The sequence below is a fragment of the Orbicella faveolata genome, unplaced genomic scaffold (genome assembly GCF_042242905.1).
Source record: "Orbicella faveolata isolate gen_17 unplaced genomic scaffold, um_ofav_v1 contig_25, whole genome shotgun sequence".
Taxonomy (NCBI): domain Eukaryota; kingdom Metazoa; phylum Cnidaria; class Anthozoa; order Scleractinia; family Merulinidae; genus Orbicella; species Orbicella faveolata.
This window is the reverse complement of record NW_028301553.1, coordinates 13,829,984-13,856,846: the sequence shown is the minus strand read 5'-3', so window position 1 is coordinate 13,856,846 and position 26,863 is coordinate 13,829,984. Positions and strand designations below refer to the sequence as shown.

General features: G+C 38.1%; 1 protein-coding gene across 1 annotated transcript; it reads left to right on the top strand.

Annotated features, from left to right (window-relative positions):
* The first annotated feature begins 2,332 nt into the window (after positions 1–2,332).
* Positions 2,333–25,035, top strand: LOC110069448 (transmembrane 9 superfamily member 2-like). Its single transcript, XM_020776970.2, has 21 exons — positions 2,333–2,596; positions 6,037–6,104; positions 7,412–7,469; positions 7,821–7,859; positions 8,908–9,035; positions 9,657–9,789; positions 10,611–10,738; positions 11,406–11,523; positions 12,509–12,594; positions 14,188–14,296; positions 14,466–14,598; positions 14,765–14,826; positions 14,954–15,011; positions 16,034–16,091; positions 17,133–17,234; positions 17,329–17,386; positions 17,527–17,580; positions 19,377–19,474; positions 20,345–20,456; positions 21,068–21,239; positions 23,319–25,035. Exons 1-21 carry the CDS (start codon positions 2,459–2,461, stop codon positions 23,384–23,386), a joined length of 1,980 nt encoding a protein of 659 aa, XP_020632629.2. The 5' UTR covers positions 2,333–2,458; the 3' UTR covers positions 23,387–25,035.
* The last annotated feature ends 1,828 nt before the right edge of the window (positions 25,036–26,863 follow it).

Below are 26,863 nucleotides of genomic sequence, written 5' to 3'. Positions count from 1 at the left end.
CCATGAGACAAATCACGATATTTTGCTAAACCTCGTCTAGTAATCATTTTGTTAATTAGTATAGTTAATTATACGGTTTCGAGTTCAATTTGGAATTAACTTGCACGAGTGAGCTTTTTTGAAAACTCACAAGTGCAAATTAATTGCAAATTGAACAAGAAAACCATATGATTACTTATCAATAATATAAACACGAAAAAATTCGTGTGGAGGAAGTGCCGGAAAATCTTTCTTGAACCCATTTTTTCTCATTCGAGAAAACTTTTCTCAAAGTTTCCGCACAAAATTTTCGTCATCATTTACGTGATATCATTGGCTTAAAAAATTTCCTATTGTCTTTCAGCCAATCATAATCCAGAATTACGATGTGTAATTTGCACTGGTGTTACACTTTTTGCACTGATGTTACACTTGAGCTGCACTGTTCTCAACCTGTCATAATCGAGTAATTGTTTCATGTGTATTATTAACTGTCAAAACTTTGGTTTACTGCACCGGGCGAAACAGAAATATTCACCTGATGTTTGTTTGAAAGCCAAAATAAATCTTGCAAGCAAGTGAAGCTTGTTCACCAAATTCCAGGGGCATCCAACGGAATATTATTATAAAATATCTCTTGGCATGGAAGGTTGTCTAAACTCAAAAAGATTTTGGAAGTTTTTGCTGAGCGATGCTTTAGACGTTTCAATTTTTTTCGGAAAACCATACTGGTTTCCCAAGAATTTTCGGAATTGATGTGCTCACTTCTTATAATGTACCATAATTTTCGGACGGGTTTTTTTTCTGTTCGTTAAAATTTCGGTCTGCCTTATTTATTTTACATGTATAAGTTGCTAAAATTTCGGCAAAAACCATTTAGCGGTCAGATTTAGGACAACAACCGAACACCCTTGTCTGTCTTTAATCTGACAGAGCGCATAATTTACGCGCCCTTACGTTTTCGGATGAATAGGCTTTACGCCTATAATTTTCCGATGAACATTTATATTGCATATCATTTTCGCAAAATTTCGATAGGCACGCGGATAAAGCAGAAACTTTCCCCTAAAATTTTCTAGTGAAACTATGGCTTCTTCGTATCCTCGAACCTTTCGACAAGAGATAACTATTTTCGATGAGTCAAAAAAGGACCCTAGAACTTTCCGGAAATGACCCAAGTTCCCCCTAAATATCCGAACAGATAAATATTTTTAGGGCAGCTCCAAATTAACTAAACGGGCTTCTAGAACATAGAGAAATACATCAGAGACACTCCTGACGTATTTGAAAATATTCGGTTGTTGGGTGGCCCTGAAATTTCAACGAACTTGTTGGTCTTGGACTGTGGGCCTAATACAACCTCCTCTCCAGAGGAAAATCCCCGGGACGAGACGACGATTTTCAAAATGGTGGCTCGTGGCCATTTTGAAAAGTAGAGAAGATCCCCGGGGAGGGGGGTACTTCCTTACATGGGCTATATAGGTATGTGCGGCCCCAAAAGGTATGGTTTTTCAGCCGTTTCGGTCATAGATAGGGTATCGATTTTAGCTGATTTTGGCCATTTTGGTCATAAATAGGGTATGGTTTTTGCACTCTAGCCTTTATATGGGTATGTTTTTAAAAAGAAGCCACTTTTTCATCATTATCGAAAAGAAAATCATCAAAAGCCCTTCACAAATTATGATCACGGCAATTTAACATTGGTCTGAACTAGGGAACTAATTATAACGCAGGCCTAAAACAGGGTTTTGATTTTAGGGTCAGGTCATAAATATGGTTTCGAATTTTTGGTCAGGTCATAAATAGGATACGGCCTGTAGATTCTAAATAAGTTCACTGCGCATACTTGTCTTTCAACACCATGTACTACGCATTAGTTTTTGCGTAGATACATAAAACAGGCCGAGACTGGAAGAGGTCACGTTAGGTATTAACTTGCAGTTAATATGCCTCATCCGCGTCAAAGTTAATAATGGGTGGTCGCACAGCTAAATTCCGGTATCGGGCTTCTGAAAGTGCCGTGAGGGAATATCACAGATTTTGGTCATAAATAGGGTAAGGGTTTTGGGAGCGGCCGCACACCCACACCCAATTTTTCTGGGAGTAATCCCCCCCACCCCCCCCCCCCCCGCCAGGGAGAAGACCCTGGGGACGAGGTTGCCAAAAGGGTATGACTTTTATCGATTCACTAATTTTCCTGTGTGCAATTCGATTAAAAAGTTCGGTAAAATCGTATCAAAGAAATCGCGTAAAACAGACCCAGACCTAGAACCCAGCTTCCCGACATACGACATTTTGGGATTTATGACGTGGCCACTCAAATGCGCGGATCATCGATTTTCCTTACTGCGCATAAAAGCCGCTTTCTACATCGTCTCAGCTTGAGATTTTGAAGTTGAGTTGACTGTACAGGTTTGTTGTGGCGTTTTTGTCAGTTTTTAATCTCCTTAGACCTGGGAAAACCGCTTTGTACAGGCATATGGAGCGCTACAGTTCACCGGGGTTCATTTTTTTGATTTTGAGTGCATGGATTTCTTGTTGTGTTGCGTTTTATCTACCGGGTTTGGCGCCTGTTTCGTACTGCGAACCGGGAAAGGCGTCAAATCCTGCCTGTTTGGTGAGTATTCCAGTTTTCTTCTGTATTTCCTTCATCTTGCTGTTTCACCTTGTACCCATAGCACTGTAAAGGGCTTAGTAAACGGATTTATCTCCGAACTTTGCCAAAATGTCCGAATGATCTATTACTCAATTAAGCGCCAAGCAAATTTCGTTTATTTAAGCCTGACGCCTACTTTTGAGTCTCGTTAGTCGATTACTGCAGGATTTAAATATAAAGAAAACTATTCTTGCCGTCGTAACTTAAGCTTGTATTCGGTGAATTCTCGATTTTTGCAAAACAAAAAAGTTCAGTCGCCTTCGGTAATGTAAAATCCAACTCAGGTTTATACTTAATGTGATAACTTAATGTGAGCCCCACAATAAAACATTCTGGTGTCCTTGAACTTCGCTTAATTCATCACAGTGGCTCTTGATGAAGCCTTGTTCTTGTAATTCATAACTCTCGAGCTTAAAACTTTGGAAAGCCAAAACAGCCCGTGCAGGTTTCTTATAAACTTACATGCAGAGTGGCTCGTTATGTATATGTTCCACGTGTAAAAGTTCTTCGTATACAATTACTTCTAACCAATTGACATTCACATGTTCGTGTAAAGGGTGGTTAATTTGCTTATATGCAATCACTGTTTTTAGACGTTTGGACAGGGAACAAAAATTCAATATATATATATTTTTTTTGATTTCATCACCACATTTCTCTTCAGATAGCTTTAATACAAGGTGTTTGCATCTGTTTGGCTCTAGAATTTCCTATGCAAAACTTTGATTTCCTTGACTACCAGCAAGACATTGAAAGAATTTAGTTTTCGGAATAATGTAGTACTATTTTGTTGCTCACATAATGGCACAACAACAAGACAACATGGACATAATGCCACAAAGTTTTTTCCTTGTGTCATTATATATTAGTTGATACTATTGTATTAGAACTGCAGTTTACAGTAGATGTTAAAAATGACATTGACATAACATTCATAATTGTAGACCTCGTCGCTTTTTTTGTTGAGGTAACACTTAGGCTTGAATGTTTCAAGACTCCTAAACTTCATCGCACAGTACCTGACTGTATTCATTCCATTAAGAAACTTGGCAGTTTTAGAACATATTTTAGTTTGTACAGCTTATGAAATGGAGAATAATTTTGAGGAAAATTGCATGCTTTATTTTGCAAAGATCAAAATATGTCCAGAAGCCTAGATAGTTTTATTTGACTCTAGCTAAAGTGTTGTTTTTTGGTAGTACATGTATGTAGACTGGGAGTATTGCTAATCCAGGGTCTGGATTGGATGTTAGTCCATTGCAAGTCAATCTCACAACATATTTTGCCTTGTTGCCTTGACAAATTCACTGGCTATCATTTATATGTCAGGTTGGAGAGAAGGAATGTTTGAGACCAAGACACTGGTCAATGCATTTTGTCATTGTAGATGTACTTGAACACTACTTAATATGTAAATGCTGCAATCTGAATTGCTGAGCTATCATGCACAAGTACTATCAGCCATTTGTGTTCAGTGGCTGGAGATCTACTAAGTTGTGACGTTTTCTTGTTTTATGTAGTTTCTAAGGAAGACTTAGAGACATTACTCAAGATGATTAAATTCCTGAAAGACCGAAAATAGGACACTCACTGTTACTGGCTTTAAAGTGCTAAATCCTGAAAAAAAAAAAAAACGATGAGCCTGCATTATATACGTATACAATGTACAGCAGCAAGTTTAAAAATATAATTTGGTTTGGGCAATTGTGTTAAAGCTTGAAGTTTAATTCTACTTTATAATTACATGTATGTAGTGAAATTTATAATTGCTACATGTAGTCCTTATTTGTAGGAAACAGAGTAAGAATTCTACTTAAAAAATTAGATTATTCACTCCTACTTTGTGCTATCACCTAACAGAAATCTTGTGCTCATAATCGTTGTGACAATAGAAGCTTCTGGTGACGTATAGTAATTTAATGACTATTATATTGAAATCTTTTAATTTTATCGAAGAAATTGTTTCCGTTTACATACATTTTGTTCTTGCTGTCACACACTGGTAATACTGTTCACTGACCATGCATATGCCACAGGAACTATACTATGAATGAGATATTCAAGTTATGTTAGAATCTCAACAGCTGATAAAACTGCAAGTGTTAGGAGTGTTTACACAAGCACAGTGTTAAATTAACCCAGTCTCCTGGCCTTTAAGAAAAGATCGCATTTTGCATATTTGTAGTTTATAAATGTATCCTTAGAAACACACTGGTATTTTATGATTACAGCTATTGAGCTTACATTTGGATTGTGATGCAAATTGTGATTGTGTTTTTACACCGAAAACAGTCATTAAGTACTATATACTTCCAATAGCCATATGCAGTGGACATGTACTCTGTTGCAATTTTCAGTTAAAATTGATTTGCCTTGAAAAATTTTTAATAATTGTTAATTAAATACATACTGTACAGTGGTGTATCTTAGAATGTGACTCTTCTAACCAAGACCATGCGACAATATTCTGTGCAAATTTCATGAATGAAAACCTTGGATATTAATAAAAGATTTCCACCAAATTATCAATCTAAGCAATCTTAACATTATTTAACAAATAAAAAAGCCTAAGCCATGTATTACACTGTGTAAAAACACAACGGACATTTGAGAACACAATGGAAATATTTAAGGTGAGTGTTTTCTACATTTCTGGTGTGTTCACAAATGTCCAGAGTGTTTTATCACAGTGTAATACACGGCTTAGGCTTCTTCATTTGCTCTACATGTATGATATAGAGGTAATGTGGCGAAAAACAGTAAAACACCTTTTTCCTATGTTTTGCACTCTGATAAAATATGGGTTTTTGACCAATCAGAGTGCGTGCAGGGTCCTATCTATATTATAAAGAACAATAAATTTGTGACCATACACAACTGTACATGCATTTGTTGTTTAAATGCTTAAATACTATTGGTCAATTTGCAAAGAATTTGTTTGGCTGGTGTTGGTTGCTCAGAGTAGTCATACCGTAATATTATCATCCAATAATAGCCAAATTTATACTAGGGATGAATTATCCATCTGAGATGAATTAGCCATCTGAGATGGGTAATTTGATTGGGTAATTCGTCTTGAAGATGTGCTGGCAGATGAATCAGCCAAAGACTAATTTGGCGACATAATAAAGACTGGATTTTTATTTACGTGGAGATGATTTCTCCATCTCAGATGGATAAATCATCTCCTAAATATATTTATATGGCAGTGGATAATCCATCTCTAGTATAGATTTGGCCAGTAAAATAATAAGAATAAGAAATTAAGAAGAAACTTTTTATCTCGCTTTTTCTCAATGGTTCAATGGTGCTTGAAAAGTCACCATCACTGTGTCTGTATCTATTGTTTGGGATAAATACATGAAATACTAATATTGTGATGATAATGGTCTTTTTTACAGTCCAAAATTGACTTGTTTGTCAACCGACTAGACTCTGTGGAATCAGTGATCCCTTACGAATATGCAAGGTTTGTTTTTATTACAATTCTTTCTCAGCATTAAGAAATGTTTATAGTTTGAACTGTAGCTTTGTTGTTGAACGTAAGATTGATTTCATCCAATGTTAAGGTTACTCCAAACCTTCGCGGGGCTACTTTTTCCAAATTTTCTTTTTTCCAGCCAAATTAAAGTTCATTATTCAAGGTAACATTTTCCAAAAAATGAAAATAAAATATTAAAACGTGCACGAGTTATTGGGAAAAAGAGGTTTTTTTAATAAAAGTTAATAAGCCGTCAAGGTGTCATAAACCCCAAAAGGCATGGACTCCTCAGCGACCTTTTCATGACAAAGCTTAATCCAGAGATCCATATCAAATACTTTCAATTTCAGATTTCATGTCTGTCAAGAGTGCCTTTGTGTAATCACGCTTCAGCAATTGCTCTTCAGTTTCTTTTCTTTTTGTTGCACATCGCTTTTCTCCGTTTCGCCCTTTATTGTTGACCACCAGCCTAAAACGTATGCGCCTAAAACATGACTGTAACACAATGCTTTACTGCGAAGCCCAACTTTCCTTACTGTGAGCACTAGGGGTTCTGTTATTTCATTGGCCGGCAACATTTTGAGTTGACATATCCCTCTGACAAGGCATGACATGTTTATAAATCTTTAGAAGGCAAAACCTTGCACTCGTTTTTTGAGAGAATCCCTCCTCTTTTAATGAATTAAAAGGGTATGTAGAATCGACTGTTTTCCTTGAAATTTGGCCAGAACATTCACTGATAGATATGGAACAAAAGTGTGGCGGCAAATTCTTTTATTTCAAGTACTTTTCTCGTGGCGGTCTCTAATGTAACACATTGCGCGAATTTTTCGTTAGTGGAACTTGACAGATCTATAAAAAGATAACCAATAGAAATGAAAGAAAATGCTGACACTTTTTGAGAGATTGATGCCTTGTGATTAACACTGCACAGTTATTTTGCATCAAGAATTGCATTTGATATGTAAAAAATTTCAGTCAGTCGTTTTGGCATTGATGGTTTCTGACGCCTTAGGAAAGCAGTAAGCAAAAAAGAATATAATTTTATCGAATGCTACATTTTATAACCTTTCTGTTGATATATAGTTTGTGGGTGTTTCCTCCAAAACAGTGCGTGTACGAATTCTTTTCTAGAGGACACCCGCGAAGGTTTGAAGTATCTTAACTTAATCCAAGTCCAAAAGAATGCATTAAGTGTCCACTTTATACACTGTATCAATTTTAGAATAATTATTCTAGGTCATTTTTGTCAAGTCTCAATAATACCAGCATTTTTGTTGAACATTTTCTTCCAGCTTTGATTTCTGTATCCCTCCTGCAAGTAAGTCATCACCTACGGAAAATCTTGGCCAGGTAGAGTAACATTTCATAACATTTACATGTATGAATGCTAAAGATCATATTTGAAAAATCATGTCATTAGTTATTCAATACACAAAAAATATCCATAGATATTTCTAAATAAATACATGTATCTCTAGAAATGCTACAAAATTAATAGTGAGGTCATAATTCGGTGGATAGGCTGCAAATAGTTGTAATTTGCACTTGTGTTACACTTAACTGCACTTACATTACAGGGAAGCTGCACCCTTTTTTGGCCAGAGGACAGTAATTTTTTTCATATGTAATGTTTTTATCATTATTTTCAGGATTTCTAAATTGCCTCTGTTATATAGCATTGAGTTTACATTTCTGTTTTAGGTTGTGTTTGGGGAAAGAATCCGACCATCCATGTACAATGTAAGTACATGTACTACAGTGTAATGGTAACCAGGTGGTCATAGTAAAAATTTGCACTTGGCTAGAATGTTTTGTATTGCTACTCAATTCTTTGGATAGTAAAAAAGCTACATTATTTACTCCTCCAACCATAGCTTTTAGAGAGAAATGGTTATGAAGCCTGGCAAACATCAAAGGGGCAAACAAAGATACCAAGATTTATAGGTCTGGACACGACCATGCACGCTTTGCGCTCATACACTATGCATAAATTACACAACCAGAACGTTTCTATTGGTTAGTTCCTCAGTTCGAAGTAAACAACTATTGTGTTTTGTGCGCGGTCAAGGCCAAAAAAGAGAACAAAAAAATACAGTAAAGAACTTTGTCGGGTTTCATAACCATTCCCCTCTATTAACTATTCTCCAACATTTGACTTGGTACATTTAAGTTGCAAAAAGTAAAGCTGAACACAGTTGGAATGAGATGAGGTACCGAAGATTTCTCAAACTTATTTATTAATTTAAACTGTGGAATAACAACAGTTAGGGGGTTCAGTAATTCCATTGATTATAATATGGTTAGCTCTGTGAGAGGGCAAGATGAACCAAATCCTGCGCTGTTATTGGCTGCACCATCGTGCCCACTCCTTGTACAAAATCTTTTATTGACCAAGCTTGTTCCGTTACGATGGCTGGATTTTGGCCTCATTCTTTTTTTGTCCTTTCATGGACCTGGACTCTGTGTCAGTCCGTAAACACACAGAAAAAGGAACTTTGCCAATATCTAGCCAACTTGACCTCATGCTTATCTTGTGAGTGGTGGTGAGGCGTGCAAAAAGAAACTAAAACTAATTAACACGAGCATTAAATATATGCCAAAACCTGCTTAGTGGAAAATGTGACTACAGTAGTTAAAAATTTTATTAGCTAAAATAATCTGACTTGTCACTAAGTAGCAGGCCATTAATGGTGTTAGAATGGTAGTTTCCAGCCCTGCTTTTTTTTGCTGGATTACTCACAAGGATTGCTAGCCATGACATTTTTGTTTGTTTGTTTATTTTAAACAGATAACCTTCAAGAAAGATGAAATATGCAAAACTCTCTGTTCAAAATCTTACAATCCTGGTACACCAGAAGATATGAAAAAGCTGGAATTTTTGAAAAACGGAATTGCTCTTAATTATCAGAACCACTGGTAAGGGCAGTGAGTAAAATGACTCACTAACAGTATTTAAAACACAGTTTACATGATTGTGCATATACAGTACATTTGTATTTTCACTAAAAACATATGAATCATGTGTATTAAAGGCATCTGTGGTCAAGTGTCAATCGTTACCCTCAATTGATACCTTCGATCGACATCCTGATCAATACTCGGTCAGCACTTGATCGACACTTGATCAACAGTCGGCCGATAGTTTGTTGAGTGTGAACCGACTCATATGCACTGATTGAAAATGCAGATGACTTTTGAATGACTGTTGACCGAGATGTTGATGGAGTGTAAGTGGAGTGTCAACCAAGGTGTTGATGGAGTGTTGATCAAGTATTGGTCGAGTGTTGATCAAGGGTATTGATTGACACTTCACCATGGATGCCTTGAGTACACATGATCCAAACATATTACCTTTTGCCATCTGTACACGTGTATGTACATGTATGTGGGGCTGATCTCAAAATAACTTCTTACATGTCAACTTAACCTACAGTATCTCTTTTGTGACCAGGTGTTACATAAGGCCTCAACAGCTAATATGTACCAAAAAGCGAGCTATCAACATGATCTTTATTCTTGCCTTGTTATTTTTCACAGGATAATTGACAATATGCCTGTGACGTGGTGTTATGAAGTCGCAGATGAACCAAGCAGATACTGCTCCACTGGATTTCCTATTGGATGCCATGTGTCTGAAGATGGACAAGCTCGCGATGCCTGCGTGACAAGTGTAAGATTTCACATTCTGTCTGGGCAAACTTTACATGTAGTTTACTCTGTGCCATGTAGGGTGGGAAATTACAATTGAGGTTATTTTTTATCTAGCCTAGTGGAGCAAAATAAGTGCACTTCACACACCCCTGGGGTTGAGGGCTGGGATAAAGGTCATGAATGCAGCTTGAAAGTTAGGCATCAGGGTTCAGTTGTTCGAAAGTGGGTTAATGCTAACCCAGGATTGAAAGTTTGCCAAATTTTCAATTTTTCTTGTATAAAAATTTTTTTACTTCTTATGGTTTGTGTAGTTTGATTTCACCCCAGTTCAAAGCTAAAGAACAAAAAAGATATATAGATATGCAGCAAACCTCCCTAAAAGAATACAAAACTGATATCAAAATTCTTTAGGTTAGCTTGATCTGGCTTTTTGAACAATGCAGCCTTGCTCTTGTTAATGTTTGCCATTGTGCAACCTTCCCACCCATCCAATGACTCGCCTACCCCCCATTTATACTGAGAATTTTGGCATTTATGTCTGTTCCTGTACAGATATCAGATTGTTAGTGATACAGCATATTTTTTATTTTTAACTTCTATTCTACATACATGTCTACTAGGTTTTCTTTCTTGAGAGGTTTTAATTGTTAGTATTATTGAGAGAAAGAAGCTCAGTCTTGCTCTGGTCAGTTTTACACGGTGCAGTTACCTTGTCGTGGCTCCCAGTGTTGCAAGAGATCAAATGCAGTATATGTGGTCATGCTATCATGAAGGTGCTGGAATAGCTCTTCAAAACAATCATTTTACGAACATTCATTGTTAATGTTTGATCATCTGCAGACCTTGTTTAATGAACGTGGGATGCACTACGTGTTCAACCACATTGACATTGAGATCAAGTACCATGATGGCTCAGGTGAAGACTGGGATGGATCCCGTCTGATGTCTGCAAAAGTTACACCAAGAAGGTATGAGAACATGTTGTTGTTCATGATTTTAAGTAATGTAGGCCCTAGTCTCAAGGTGACAGTTTTACTTTTGTCTACAGTTTCCTGTGAATTTGATACATGCAAACATGAGAGATGACCCCCTTAATTTTTTGGTTGAGGACAGCCTGCGGGTTCACATAATTATTTATACTTGTACAAATTAATGTAACTAGGGAAACCACTAAGGATTCGCCTGACATGAGCTTACACTTAGTTACAGGTACTTCCCTATGGTACTATTTTAGTCTCAAATAAATTCTGCTCTCATTTGTAATGACAAGGGATTTTTTTCTGTTAGCCTTACCAGTCTATTACTATTCTCTGACTTATTTGATTTTCACCGCAAGTTGCAGGTGGTTTTCTGAGAATTTGTTTTATTTGGTTGTCGCTGTGTAAATTTATATAGAGTCACTTCAGCATGGTTGTCATTAGGTATTGAGTCACCTGTAGCCACTCTTAGCAAACTTGCTCCTTTGTGGGTAAATTCTGTCAACAGCAGGCAAGTTTACCCATAGTATCAAGGAAAAATCAAGCATACTCAGCTGTGACAGGTGTTTGGGTTACTGTCCGTAAAGCCCTGTACTCTACATGTACATCAGAATTAAAGGAAAACTTGAGATGATTTTTTCTTCCTTTTCTGTTACAGCATTAAACACACAAAGGAAGGGGACTGCGCTACTGATTCACCAGCCATGGGGATTCCACTTGATTTCAAAGGCACCAGTGAATTCAAAATCCTCTACTCATACACTGTCAGATTTATGGTAAGTTAGTCACAACAATTGAATACCAAAACTGTATTTTATGGGCTGTTACAGCCTCTTATGGCCAGTTTTTACCACTGGTTTATATTATTCAAACCAGTATCATTTTGTGAAAGGGGAAAGGGGGAGGGGTCCAGCAGCCAATAATGTTTTGATCAGCAAATGCATTTTTGTATCCATGAGGAAATTTACACTTGCGTGGATAAGTGGAAATGAAGGTAGACCACAAGTATAAGGTCAGGTGTTTGAATCTAGGTGGGTACAAAATTGAAAAAAACATGTTGTAGAATGGGAGTTATATGGTAACTGTTGGAGGCAAGAGTATCGCGGTGGGGGTGGAGTAGGGTAAGGGACTGAGGGGGAGTGGTGTGCATATAAACTGGTTTAAAAACATTTAAAGCAGAGGTGAAAATTGAACCTCACAATTTGCATGTAGACATATGCATTTATTAATGTACATGTACAGCTGTAGGTGCCTTCATACTAAACCTCATGAATAGACTTGTGGTGGAATATTTTAGACTGCCTCATTTGTAACCACTTTCAAGGTCTATTTTAGATCTCTTGAATAATCACTTCCTTGTTCTGCTGAATCACTTTGTGTATTTGAGCAAAGCTAACATTTATTGGGAGGCATTTGGTGGGAGGTGCAGTGGCCTCATGGTTACTGTGCTCGTCCCTGGAGTGAGCAGTCCAGGTTCAAGCCCTGGCCAGGAACACGGTGTTGTGTTCTTGGGCAAGACACTTAACTCTCATAGTGCCTCTCTCCACCCAGGAGTATAAATGGGTACTGGCGAATTGTTGGGGAAACCTAACAAATTGGAGGGGGAGTAACCTGTGATGGATTAGCATCCCGTCCAGGGGGAGTAGAAATACTCCTAGCGGCTTCATGCTACAGCAACTGGGATGAGCTCCAGCAGCTATGAGCCATTGGCTGCAAGGCTTCACTTTTTTTTTCCTTTAACGTTTACTTATTTTTGGTCAGCGAGAAGAAGATGCAAATCACAAGTGGGCATCACGCTGGGACTACATCCTTGACTCAATGCCACATACCAAAATCCAGTGGTTTAGGTGAGAACTATCTCTCATGGCTAATTTCTATACATGTAATTGTAATTGTAGAATCTCCTGAAGCTCAAAAATGGGTCAGCTAGCAGCTCTCATAAGGTCTCACATGAATGGCTTGATACCCTTTGAGAGGACAACAGAACAAACAACAGAAACAATGCCTCTAGCGCCAAAACAATAACAGCTCATAACAAGCAAAAGAAGTACGAGCTTACAAGAGATGCTTCAAGGCTCAAAAACAAAAAACTTGAATTCTAGCTTGCCCTTCGGATCAGCAGCTATAAAAATTTGGCTCGCGCTGGGCAAGTCTTGGTTAAGTATGTTTTTATTTAGCTGGCAGAGGACTTGCTTGGGCCCTTGCCTGACAAGAAAATCTACTTGTCCGGGACGACTGGATGGCACTTTTTTTTGTGCTTCACTTCCGTCAAAAACCCTGCATTTACTTCAGAGAAAATTTTAACCTTGGTTGGCAAAAGTAAGGTTACAAAGATTAGTTTTAATAAATGTTTAAGAATTAATTGGTACTTAAAACTGTCTAATTGATCCAACACATGCACTTTAAAATTTTAAAATGCCTTCAATCCAAACTTTGTTCATGTGTACTGTAAAACCCAGCCATATGCAAATTTCTGTTGACACAGTCACCTCATTATAATGGTCTCTTTAGTCTCCCTTTATAAAAAGTTCAGTTAGTCATTTCCTTAAGTGTTAAGGAACCCCATAAATGTGACAACCAATACCATTAGTATGGCCTTGAAAGGATGGCCATGTCTACATGTACATGTCTGTCATAATTACAAGAAAAGTTAGCTATTGTCCTGCTGTAGCACCAAACTATCATTACTTGCTTATAGATCTTTTTCACTGTTTTGCAATTAAAAAAATAAATCAAAAACCATCCAGTGGAAAAAGACAAGAAATCGTGATGTTATAGAAGATAAATAAGGAAGACACTTCTCTAAGTTTTAAGTCTGTGCATTTCCCCAAACTTCAGATATTGGTCAAAATGTTTTGCAGAGATTTACAGAGCCCAGTATGGAGCCGCCATGTTGGTGTACCTCCATGTTGGTACACTAATATGGCGGCCGGAAAATAGTTTAAACATCTGGAACTTACTGACCAAACAAGCATTTATGTATAAACACTTTTCCAATGCTCTAACTTCTAAAGAGGTTCAAAATCATGAGATACATGTAAGTATACATTATTTTTTCAACAAACTCAATCGTAGCTTTGTGTCAGGCACCGCAATAACTCTGAAATTCAAATTGCTCTGGTTTCCAAATGAAGCACGCTATTGAGCTGTAAAGTTGTAAACAAGTATAAATTTACAGCCTCTTATGCCTTATGAAGATAAAAACTTCTGGTGGCTCTTTAGTTTTGGATTTTAGAAAGTGATGACGTCATGTGTAAACGATCTATTGCAAATAATATATGGTAATGTTACAAATAAATGATATTTTAATCTGGAGACTGAAGGCTTGCAATTACGCATGTAAGTAACTGCAAGGTGTCACACAACTGTAAGAATTTTTTATAATAATTATGTATTTAAGATAAGATGTTAGACACAATTTTGGCTCTTTTTGTCGTTAGCATCATGAATTCCTTGGTCATTGTGCTGTTCTTGTCTGGAATGGTAGCCATGATTATGCTACGAACTCTACACAAAGACATTGCCCGTTACAATCAGATGGATTCAGCGGTATGTCAAACTTTTGATAGGATGTGTTGTTATTAACTGGGAAAGAAAAGGATTAGCCTGAGCCTGAAATATTGCTGAGAAGATAAATTCAGGTTTCTTATATTGATTTAGATGTAGTCAGAAATATTTTAGTGTGAGATTTGTTTTTTATTTACACGTAATATAACAGGAGGACGCTCAAGAAGAGTTTGGCTGGAAGTTGGTCCACGGAGATGTTTTCCGTCCACCCAAGAAGGGTATGTTACTATCTGTCATGCTGGGATGCGGAACACAGATATTCATCATGGTGTTCTTTACTCTAGGTGAGTTGTCAGTCTTTGCAGAGGAGCTTTAATTTGATTGACCATGACCTAAATCACTCTTCAGTCATGCTCTTTTAATTATTCCTGTACTAAGTCTGTTGGTGCCAACATTGTGTGATGTGTATTATAGATCCTCTGATTTTGGTTTTTTACTTTTTTTCTGTAGTATTTGCTTGTCTGGGATTTCTGTCTCCTGCTAACCGTGGAGCTCTAATGACCTGTGCTCTGGTGAGTTTGCATAATATAGTGCTGTACTGATTACCATCTAACATTACAATGTAGATTGTGAAGTTGCTTAGTTGAAATAAGAACTGTATACAGTACGTGACTTTTATTCTACCTGTATTTTCATTAGGTGCTGTTTGTTTGCCTTGGGTCTCCTGCTGGTTACGTTTCTGCCAGAATTTACAAAAGTAAGTGGCACTGCAACTCAAGCAGTTGCTAAGTAAATGGCTTGTTTTTATTTCATTTTCCTATTTTTCTTTAACTTTTCAGTGTAAGGACAATTCTGGAGGGATATTTCTTTTCAGAAAAAGCCATTTCATATAAAATAATCACAGCAGAACATGTGTAAAGTCACTATTATAACCTTTTACTCAAGGGAACCAAGCTTCTTTGTCTTGCCTACACTCTTCCTGTTTTACAGCAGGAAGATAAGTCAGTATGGCTGTTCATACATTGTAGTTCTTTTAATACTGTAGACCATGCAATAAAATTACAGCACTTTAAGCTGTAAGTCAATTTTTATGCACATGCGCTGATGGGTATTTTTAACTTCTAAATTGAAAGCAGTATCTAGGTACACCTGCAGCTGTGATTTTTTCCACATAGTATCAGCTTGTTTAAACTGAGCAGGCTGAGAGTGCAATAGGTACATGTAAAGGTCAGCGCACACGAGGGGACCAGTCCCTGCAACTAGTCTCCTGAAGAGTTTACATGAAGGGACTGGTCACAGGGGCTTGTCCCGTGAACAGTTCACATGGAACGTTTTGAGGAACAAGTCCCAGGGACTTGTCCCAAAAATTCAAACTGGTTTGAATTCATGGGACTAGTCGCAGGGACCAAAGTTTGGTCCCTGCAACTAGATTTTGAGGCAAAAATGGCCAGTTCACACATAAGACTTGTCCCCGTGACTTGTTGCAGGGACTAGAAGTTGCAGGGACTAGTGCCCTCGTGTGTGCCAACCTTAACAGTCTGAGACCACCTGAGCAGTACAAAAAAAAGTCATGGTTTGACAGTGATCATTAGCATATGTATCAGAAACAGCTCATGGAAATTCATTCTACTACTGTAGTACCACTATGACAGTCTAAGGATAACTGGTTTTTTTGTAGTTTGCTTGGTAAGTTGTTTGTTTGCTGTTTTTGTGGGGTAAACACCCCTGTAGCCACAGTCTGTTCTTCCATGCACTGATTTTCTTTCCTTTCTTCTTCAGTGGTTGGTGGTGAATTATGGAAGACTAATGTTTTGCTGTCAGCATTCTTTTTCCCTGGGTGAGTAAAAAATACAGTAGAACCAAAACTCTGAATGGATATGAAATACAGTTTGAGTTAGCAGGGGTTTGAGTTATTGGGGTCGATTGAATATCGAACTTACCATGTCAATAATATAAATATATTTTTGTTTTACTGATTTTTCATTACTTCAGTATACAGTACAGAGCAAATAAAACTTATGTGACAGCTTAAGGCACCACATCCGGTATGACTCATAAGATCGGGAAATGACTGTCAAACATGTGAGCAGTCAATTGTACTAATTAAAATCAAATTGCTGTAGTGTTAGTTTTGAGTGCTTTTACTGATTACACGGCAAGAAAAGCTAATGGGGAGGGCATCCGTGGTGAATACATGAACCAGAATTTGAGTTATCAGGGTAAATTTTGATCAAGGGAAATAAAATTTAGTTCGAGTTAGCAGGGAATTCGAGTTATCCAAGTTCAAGTTAACCAAGTTAAAATGACTGAAAAGTGGGGTCAAATCCAAAGGAAACAGGACTTAGTTGGAGTTAACGGGGGAGTTTGAGTTATCCAAGTTTGAGTTACCGGGGTTTTACTGAAATTATCATTTGCTTTGTGGTATGAAGGAATATACATGAACAAGTTTATTATTATTATTATTATTATTATTATTATTATTTTAATTAAAATATTTTTCCATTTTTGACTAAGATTTATCTGTACATGTAGTTACAACAGTTTAGAACTTCCCTAAATGTGTTTCGTAGTCATTTTCTTTGAGTGCAGTGACAAATCTTTCTCTGAAACTGCGTAGATATACAGTTGAACTCTGCTATTTTGAATTCTCAGGGTAAACGTTTCCAATAGCAGGAGTTTGAAACAGCCAATAGTAAATCACTGAAGGGCAAATCCAAGGGAAATGGTGTTGAGTTTGAAATAACAGGAAATTCAAAATAACTGAGTTTGAATTAACAGTGTCTTATTGTGCATGTGCATGTACAAAACTGTATCTGGAGAAATCCGAATGTTATGTTGTGTTTTTGTAAACTCAACTCCTTGTGTGTCATTTTTACAGATTGATGTTTGGCATTTTCTTCCTGTTGAATCTTGTTTTGTGGGCTGAAGGCTCGTCGGCTGCTGTTCCATTTACCACATTACTTGCCTTGTTAGCCATGTGGTGAGTTTGAAACTCAGTTGACTTGCATGTTGTTGCAATTTGTGAAACACATTTTGATTAAAGTGAAATAATTCTGTTGCTACTCTTCCTACAGGTTTGGTATTTCTGTTCCTCTTACCTTCCTGGGTGCCTACCTTGGATTTAAAAAGAAGGTACTGATTATTTTCTGTTTTCTTCTTAGAAGATCAATACAAAGTCTACTATTCATGTTACAAGAAGAAAGAAACTGATCATCAAAGTGAACTAGTCTCTGTTGATTTATGTTATCGCCGTCTTGTTTTATTTCCATTAGCCCATTGAGCAACCTGTGCGTACCAACCAGATCCCTCGGCAGATTCCAGATCAGGTACTGTACTGTGATGAGTTTACAACCTTAAAGGAGTTCAGTCACAGTTTGCGCATATTGAAAAGTTTAGCCTCAATTTTTCAAATTCGTTGTTTGTAATCCGTTTTAATCTTCTTCCTTAGCCATCCTTGTTCCTTTATGGTTTATCATTATCTCTTTGGTGTTTTTCTGTCTTCAGTATTAAACTGTTATTTTCAGGTTTCCTACCATTTAAAGGTAATTTTTTATGTGGCCAAAATAACTCAAAATACCGTGACTGAGCTCCTTTATCTGATCCTCGTAAACAATATCTATCCTATTAGTGCCTTCAAGAAAGACCATCAAAGTAAATACCGAAATTAGTGTACTTCGTAGATGCAAAAAAAAAAAAAAAGAAAAAAGAAAACCTAATGAATTCTTTAAAGTGTTAAATTTGAAATGATATAAATTTCAAGTTAAATGTCTGTAGTCACTCCAGACTTAATTTTTTCTCAAGGTGAGCAAGCAACTTTGTCCTAATAATTATTACTCTCTTTGAATTAAGCGTTAACTGGGGTTAATATAATTATAATTATAACAACAACAACAACAACAACAACAACAATATTTACAGAGGATATCACCAAGCTAACTTTGTAGCTCTAGGTTGTTTCTTGTAATGTTGCCTTGGTAAGGCTAATGTTGAAACCTTTAGTGACACTTAACTTCTTGCTGATTTTACCAACTTTGTTAAGTTACTCCTCTTTAAGGACGATGCCTACTTTTGTTTGTGAGCACACGTTCTGCCCATCACGCAAGGCATGGTTTACCGCCACACGCGCACTGGGGTTGATATTGACCTATTCAACTACGCTACCCAGGTCACGACGAAAATGAAAGGAAAATTTTCCTGTTGTGACCAAATCAAGTTTAAGGAACCTGTACTAAAACCAGGAACACCATGCAGAATAGCAGCGTATCGCTAACCACTAACTGTTAACGGCTTCCAACTGAAAAACTAGCTGTTATCGGTCAAAAATCATGCTGAAATCAAACTGTAAACATGTACCTGCAGATGGCGTAGTGCGCGCACAAAACAAGTGCGAGAGACGCAAATGTTTTACTTACTGGGGAGGTGACAGAAAAAAATGTAACAGGCACCTGAAAAGTTTTCAAAAAAGGTGAATAACTTTAAAAGAAAAAAAACGCGTGGTTACCCGTACATGTTATGTTACGAAATGGAAGTGGCAAGCCTATTAACCCGTGATTAGTTTCTGGTTGTGAGCAAAAGCTATTTAGACTGTAGTTTAACTGAACCAGAGGAAGGCTGTCAGAGACACTAAAAGTGTTGTTGCAACGATTTTGTTATTAAAAACATACCAAAAATGGTTTTTATGTTACCATTTACTATGCAGTTTCAAGATCTTTTTAAATGTGTTTGCTTTCCGTATGTAAAGGCGAATTCTAAGGAAATCTGTGAAGAAATATCCTTTCCTTCTTTTTTCAGGAAAATGCTGATGTCAGCATTTTTGTTTTCATTCAAGGCTAATTATCTCTTGCATTCAAGGTTAATTATCTTGAAAAAATGCATGGCTACCACCATTTTTCTTTATGGATTCCAATAGCCCTTGCAAAGATCTACTTTTTCCGCGTGGTCCTAACCTGGCGCAAAAACTTTTATCTTTAGAAGGCACCGTCCTTAAACCTTGTTTGTAAAATATTGTTATGTAATTATTAGTATTGTCCTTGCTTGTTTTAATGTTACATGCATTGCAATATTTTTTTCAACTATGAAAAAAATTTTTTTTTTCTGATGTACAAGTTCTTGTTTTGTTCAGAGTATTTACACCAGAGCTGGCCCAGGCATAATCATGGGAGGTGTATTGCCTTTTGGCTGCATTTTTATCCAGTTATTCTTCATCTTGAACAGCATTTGGTATGTGCTTCAATTTAAGATATAATTTCAGTTCTCTTGGGTTTACTGTTGACATGGTGGTCTACTAAACTGGGTCTGACCCAGTAAATAATTAAGTACTAATTAAGTAAATAATAATTTTAGACAATAAATATCGTATTGACTGGTCATTCCCCCCTATGGGGCTTTTAAGAGCCAGTTGAAACAAATCATGAGACAAATAATAGAAATAGCTGTAGTATGGTTGAAAAAAAGACCCAATTGACAGGAGGCTGACCAGTTGGCTATTTACAAACGTTGCCAATGAGTTGGACTCGAGAACACCAAGAATGACACCAGCTAGTGGTCAGAAAAGGACATGAACCCACTGGGTTCAAGTTCACAGTGTGAGTCCACCATAATACGTTCACAGTCTGTGTTCACTGTTAATAAAGTTCATAGTCTCGGTCTACCAGTGTGGGTCCACTGTTCACACGGACCGACGCTTGTCATACATACAGTAGACTGTTGGCTTTGTCCAGAGAGATCAAAATTCATACGCACATAATTTACAAACTCGTTTGTAATTTCTTTAACTTAAAGATCTGTCATTAACTTCTTTTATTTATTTATTTATTTATTCATTTATTCATTTATTTATTCATTTATTTACATACTCAAATTCAATTACACGGATGATCAAAACAAAAACAAAGGATTTAATATATTTACAAGTGTGAAAAGGAGATATCTGAGTAATTAGGCCCACTGGGTTCAAGTCCACAGTCTGATTCCACCATAATACATTCACAGTCTGGATGCGCAGTCACATTACTGAACTTTTAAAGTGTTTCAAATATCTCTTCCCAAGTCTCTCTGAGTTAAAACTTATCAAAATTTCTTTTTGACCAGGTCGCATCAGATTTATTACATGTTTGGTTTCTTGTTTGTCGTGTGCTTAATTCTGCTGCTGACCGTATCTGAGACGACCATTCTGTTGTGCTATTTCCATCTTTGTGCCGAGGTAAGGATTCCAGACTATGCCCCACTCCTCCCGTATAAATTTTTTGCGTCTCATTGTGTAAACGTGCATGTAATAATGGACAGATAATATTAATTCAATATTAATAGATCATATCAGTGTGAACTATTCATGAAGGAAAATCGAAGGATGTACATCGTTTTATGTCTGATGACTTGCTGTAAACCTCGGGAACTGGGACTAATCTAAATCTGAATCTGAATTCCATTTACATGGAAGATGTACAACCGTAACGCAAACGAATTACGTCACATTTCTCTCTTTAAATCATGAAATGATACAGGAATTGTCTTGAAATTTCAATGAGGGTTCGGGGGAAATCTATAAACCAAAAAATATGTGCAAAATTTCACTAATGGAAGCAATGTTGCGAACTGGTGCAAGTTCGTGAAAGCAAAATTCCGCTGTCATTCAGCAGTAGCAAAACGAAAAATCGAAGAATCAAAAATTGAAACAACAAATTTCAAGGTTAACACATCTTGACGTGCGTCATGTGGAGAAAAATTGTCCAGGTGCGCACATCTTCTCGCGCACACCTTCTTGCGCCGAAAGAGCTCAATGCCCCTTAATTTGAGTGATTTATTTATTTGCAGGATTATCACTGGTGGTGGCGTTCATTCCTGACTGGCGGCTGTACTGCCGTGTATTTCTTCTTGTACTCTATTCATTTCTTTGTCACTAAGTTGACAATCACTGGAACAGCCTCCACCTTTTTGTACTTTGGCTACACTCTTATCATGGTGCTGATTTTTTTCCTCTTTACTGGTAAGATCTCGTGTATAAATTTTGTTTTTTGTGTGAAAATTGTTCCCTTTATATTTTTTGTGAGAGGTGCTGTGGCCTCATGTTAGGAGCGCTCTTCTCTAGATCGAGCGGTCCATGTTCGAACCCTGGCCGCGGACATTGTGTTTACCGTCACAGTTCCTGGGTGCCGGCAAACGTAATGCTGGGGGTAACCCTGTGATGGATTAGCATCCCATCCAGGGGGGAGTGGAAATATTCCTGGTCGCTTCATGCTAAAGAAACCGGGATAAGCTCCGGCCTGGTGGGCCATTTGGCTTGTATGCAGACTTAATCGATACCAGTACTTCCGGAGTATTGGTCTCATGAATGGCAAACAATTTGAAAGTGATTCCAAAATTAATAGTGTGAAGTTATTGCACATATGACTGACTCTGCGAGCGAAGCGAGTGGGACGCGGGGGAGCCTGTAGACATTGTTTTTGATACGCCGTTCCGCCCCTTGGTGATTAGCCTGCTACAAATCAGTCAAGGAGGTAATTAAACCTGTCAAACGAGCAGTTTTTTCTACGTATGATGAGTATGAAGTCGATTCGTCAACGTCCTGGATCAGTGCGCCGCGCCAACGCTTATATGTCAGTTCGCCAACGTCCAAAATACTTTTTGAAGAGGGGCTGAATGTATTTCCAAATTACCATAGGAATAACATGTCACCTTTGCTTTAAGATGAAATGTGTGTTCATAAATAAAACCAAGCGGCATTAAACACCAGTGCAAATTATTATCTACAAAATATCAGAATAAATTTGGGTTTCTAACCAAGCTGAAACAGAGTGCGCCTCATGGACAACCAAATAAACAGTTTGCTTTCCGAGCAGACCTTCTTTCAGCTGTTTTGACCACTGTTTCGAAGACAACGTTTCCGGACTTCCAGAGAGGAGATCCACATCGTATCCACCGGCGACCAGTTCTTTCTCTCCTTTTTCGTCTCCTAAGCCGATGGCAAACGCTCTCAGGTCTAGACGTGTCAACTCTTCAACCTGGTCTTTCATTATAGAAACAAAAGGCGTCACAACGAAGACACAAGCACGTTCTAGTTTCCACAAGTCTTTCAGTAGACGCGGCAGCAATTGAAAAATAAGACTCTTCCCGAAACCAGTCGGTAGAATTCCGAAGACATCGCGCTTCTGTGCCACAGTTTCCAGGCATAGCTTCTGCTCATGTTTCAAACCAGAGATATGAAGAAAATGTGGCAAAGAATTGCTCAATAGACAAAGCTGCCTCGAATTCGACGTCAGTGAACTGGTCTCGGCAAGAATTATGCAAATTTACAAGCAGTTGTCAAGATCTGTCAACTATTAATCTCAAAGTTGTCAACAGTCATCGATTCAACCAATCAGATCTTGATACCAGGAGCTGGTATCATGGAACGGCGGCATCAATGGAATGTCTACAGGCCTCCTGTGCACTCCCTCATCACCAGACCGCTCTCGGCTCGTCCCGCTCGCCCTAAACTACACTCGGTTAGCTCGCCCTGAACCCAACCGGGAGCCTGTTCGCAGACTACCCAGCTTCTGACTATGTTGTCTGAACTGTGCTCAACAATTTGATTTGATTACCGCATGCTCGGCAGTAGTGGGAACTGAGCTGGGAGGAGCCGCCGAACATTTGATTGACGCTTGCGAAAAACGCATTTGTCGGTTGAGCTTTGAATTTTAGAGACCGCATGTCATTGAAAGGCGCAGTAAGATAGCGGCAACAGCTACACGTGTGAAGAAGCTAATCAGTAGGCCTTTTGTTACAGCTGGTCACGTGACCAATAATTTCCAAACTTTTGACGACAGCTAAGTGAATTGCAGAAATGGAAAGAGCATGTTTTAAATAGCCAAAACACCAATTTTCAGACCACTGCCATGCAAGGTTGACATTTAACGACGATTTGAATATTGCAAACATTAGAAAACTAGAAGAACTAGCCAAATATATCTTTTGGCCTCTAGGGAAGCATATGGGCTTTCAACAGATATTAAAATACTTGAAAAAAAGTTTTCTCATCTAAAACTATTGAATTTATTAAACTCAACTCAATTGTTTTTTGTTTTAGGTACTGTGGGCTTCTTTGCTTGCTTCTTCTTTGTGAGAAAAATTTACAGCATCGTCAAAGTCGACTAACCAGTCCAGTGGAAATTAACCATATTTAATATTCTGAGAATAGGAGATCGGGAAAAAATATGTGCAAGAACTAGCTCTGGCTATCTAGCAGTGTTGACCATAGCTAAGCTTTGTAACTTATTAAGGTGTACAAGTAAGGGCGAGGGGTGGAGAAGGAGAATTAGGAAGGATGGGGTGGGGGGGGGGATGGACAGTGGGTTGGTGGGGGTGAAGGGTGTAGTCTGGAAGGAGGGAATAATAGGGAAAGGAAACACCCCCCAGTGATCATATCCTATTATCTCTCAACCTTTTTCATAGTAAATGTAGAAGGCAGGTTGTGGAAATTAAGGAGTTGGTCACTTCGGGAAAAAAAAACTGCCATGACTCCGCCGAAGAAAAATTTGCAATGTTTCTTTCAAAGGCGTTAGACAACAGGCAAAGATCTTTATTGTGTGTTTTTAGGCGAACGAAAACTTGTAATCGTCTTCTGAATTAAGATTTTGGATGTTTGTGATTAATTGTATTAGTGGACTTAAGAGATGAATACAACTATTTGTTGCTGATTCTATAACACTTCAGTTATCACCCCTTATCACCTGTGATACGTTCACAAAATTGTAGTAATGGTCACCTGATATATTTATGCGTAGTTGTTGTACCATTAAGCGTTCATTCACATGCACTGTAGCGAAGCAGTGTTGGTAGACTGTTGATGTAAATCTTAAGAATAGATTGTTGGTGGGTAAATAGGTTCTTTTGTGTTGTTGAGGTCAGATGGAAATGTGAGGGAAAGCTAAGATAAAAACTGTTCAAAAGATGGCTATTACACCCAAACTGTATTCATTTTGTAACTTAAGCAGTTCTCTAGCGTTATTGATATCTGTTGCGGGAGCTTTACCAGCCAAGGGTTCTGTACCCGAGGCAAACACTGCAAACAAAGATTCTCTCATATTACACACCCTAACACACTTTTAGGCTTTTTCTAGTAATTATTTTAAGCGAAGTAGATAAACTGCGAGAAATCAGTGGAATTCTGTGGCCAAGGAGAATCCGAATTAAGGCTGCAGGTTGTATATGTTCGTTACTTTTGTTAATTTTTTTTGTGACATGCTCTCGTGAACAAATTGACCTCAGTTTTTCATGCGTCTATCCTGTTATTGATCATGATTTTGTCATGACATTGTCAAAGAAGCTCCGGATCCGCAGACTACTTTGACAATGTTATGACGAAATTCATTGTCAATAAGAGGACAGATGCATTAAAAACTGACGTCAATTTGTTTTTTACGATAACAAATTGTCAACTTGTCCGCTGATTGGCAATGAAAATTAGGCATTGAGCGCGTGCGAATTTCTGCAGTTATCGTAAAATTAGTTATTGCGTTTTAGATGTCTGTTTACTAGTAGCAAGGGATAAAGTTGGTTTACAGTCTGCTGTGGTTCATGCTTTTAATCAGAGTACTTTAAAATGTGCCTCTCTGGCATGGGGTATTTATAAAGTTGCAACTTGAGTCAGAGGCTTACAGTGTAGGAGATTAAAACCAATTAAATAATCTAAGGCTGAGCAATGCTTTAGTGATAACTTTGGTTGTAGCAGACGAGGTTAAAAAGGTGCACTTTTAGACTGAGTATTAAAATTTAAAAAAACGCGATTTGCTCAAGAAAGCCAAGATTTTTGTCAGCGTTTTAGTCCTTGTAGAAATTTGACCAGTGGGAATTTTGTCTGTAACAAAAGAGGGTGTTTCGATAAGGGACTGGTCAAAAAGTACGGGGCGCGGGGTGGTGGGTCGGAGCATTTGAAAATGTGGTGGTGAGAAAACACATGACCCACCCCTTCCATTTGGCACAAAACTGAGTGATCCACCCCCTAAATGAAGGTTGAAAATTACATGACCCACCCCCAATGAAACATGACATTTTTGGTTGCATAAACCAACAAGGCACATTTTGTGTGCGAAATAGACCTTTGACGCATTCCACTTCACTGCATACGAACAACAGTATCAGAGCGAGGGTAGGGGTGGACATTTTCATACATTTCCTGTATTTTTGTCCCACCCTGACCGATTCGGCGCCATTGTTGGAATGCGGAAAAGGTCTATTGTGGTGTTATTTATGTTTTAGATGTATTTCTTCACAATAATGCAAAATCATCTAAAAGATAATATAGTTTTTCTTTACTCTTGCAACTTTAAGAGATGTCCGTAAACTCTAAAAAATACTTGACCATATACCTTTTATACTTGGCCTCCAGCCTTGCTGCGCGTGGAACAGTGATTCATCTAGAAAAAGGCTGTAGTGAGTTCTGGACTCACACAGCCAACAAACTACTAGTCCCAGACCCAAGAGTGTGAGTCCCAGATCCATGGACATGTGTACAGTACCTATGGGGACAAACAGCATGTAGACTTCAGTTGACCATTTGGTGTTCTTGAGGACCAGCCTGTCGAAAGTGAAAATTTTGGCCCGGGACTCCTTGCCCATTCCGTTTGACTTCTTAGCTTTCGTACCGATTTTACAATACATAAAATTGCCATCTCTATTGTACACCAACCAAGTGTACTTTTTCAGCTACGGCTCGAGAAGTTTTCGTCCTTTGGAACTGGAAGGAGTTACCTTTGTTGTCGATTGTGTACTCCCTTACATATGAGCTATATAGTGGGGGATGAATAGGTTTTCGGATCGACAGATTTGGCCTTAAAAAGCGCACGGATTGTGGATTTTTGGGGTAGATCAAGCGGATTCGCGGATTTCGAAAACACAGTGGATCGTGGATCAGCTGTGAATTTTGACGAGGATTCCGGATTGTGCCCGTCTTGATGTTCGAATCTTGGTTCCTAAACGAATTTTGGTTCATAGATCTTTCTTCAGCCTTGGTCGGTATGCCAATGAGTTCACTTATGTTTCTGGGTGTGGTTGTAGTTTCGGATTTGAACGAAAATATTGGCGGAACGACAGATTTGGCGAGAAAAAGGCACGGATCCGAGGATTTGCATACCCCTATTCACCCCCTGTATATAGGTATGTGTGGGTATGGTTTTCAGGCAGTTTAGTCTGGGACAGTTTTGGTTTAGAATAATTTTAAAGTTTCTGCATTGGAAATAGCTAGTCTGGGATAGTATAGGGCATTTTGGTGCCTGGTCTAGAATAGGGTTGCAAAATCAAGCTGATCATGGTCTAGTATAGGGTAAGGGTTTCAGTGTCCCAACAACACACCCCCATCCAAAGATTTACAGAGTACCCCCCGGAGCCTCCGTGCCGGGGAAGGAAGATCAAGGGAGGGTAGTAGACATTTTTTATGGCAATACACATTAGCTTTCTTGACAGAGAAAACCAACCTGCGCTTATACAGCTCAAGCTGAGTTAACACATCTCCCATTGTTTTGCTACTGGGGCTGTTCAGAGTATGATTTCCGTTTCAAACGCCGTTCTTTCCATCAGCTGAACTTATATTAAATAATGGGCCATGAACTGGCTAGAATGTGGCTTGAAACGTGC

Excerpts from the sequence above, each read along its gene's own strand:
- LOC110069448 (XM_020776970.2), top strand. The coding sequence starts at position 2,459 with ATGGAGCGCTACAGTTCACCGGGGTTCATTTTTTTGATTTTGAGTGCA. Across the intron at positions 6,105-7,411 it reads ATCCCTTACGAATATGCAAG|CTTTGATTTCTGTATCCCTC; the intron begins GTTTGTTTTTAT and ends ATTTTCTTCCAG. Across the intron at positions 17,235-17,328 it reads CTTGCCTTGTTAGCCATGTG|GTTTGGTATTTCTGTTCCTC; the intron begins GTGAGTTTGAAA and ends CTCTTCCTACAG.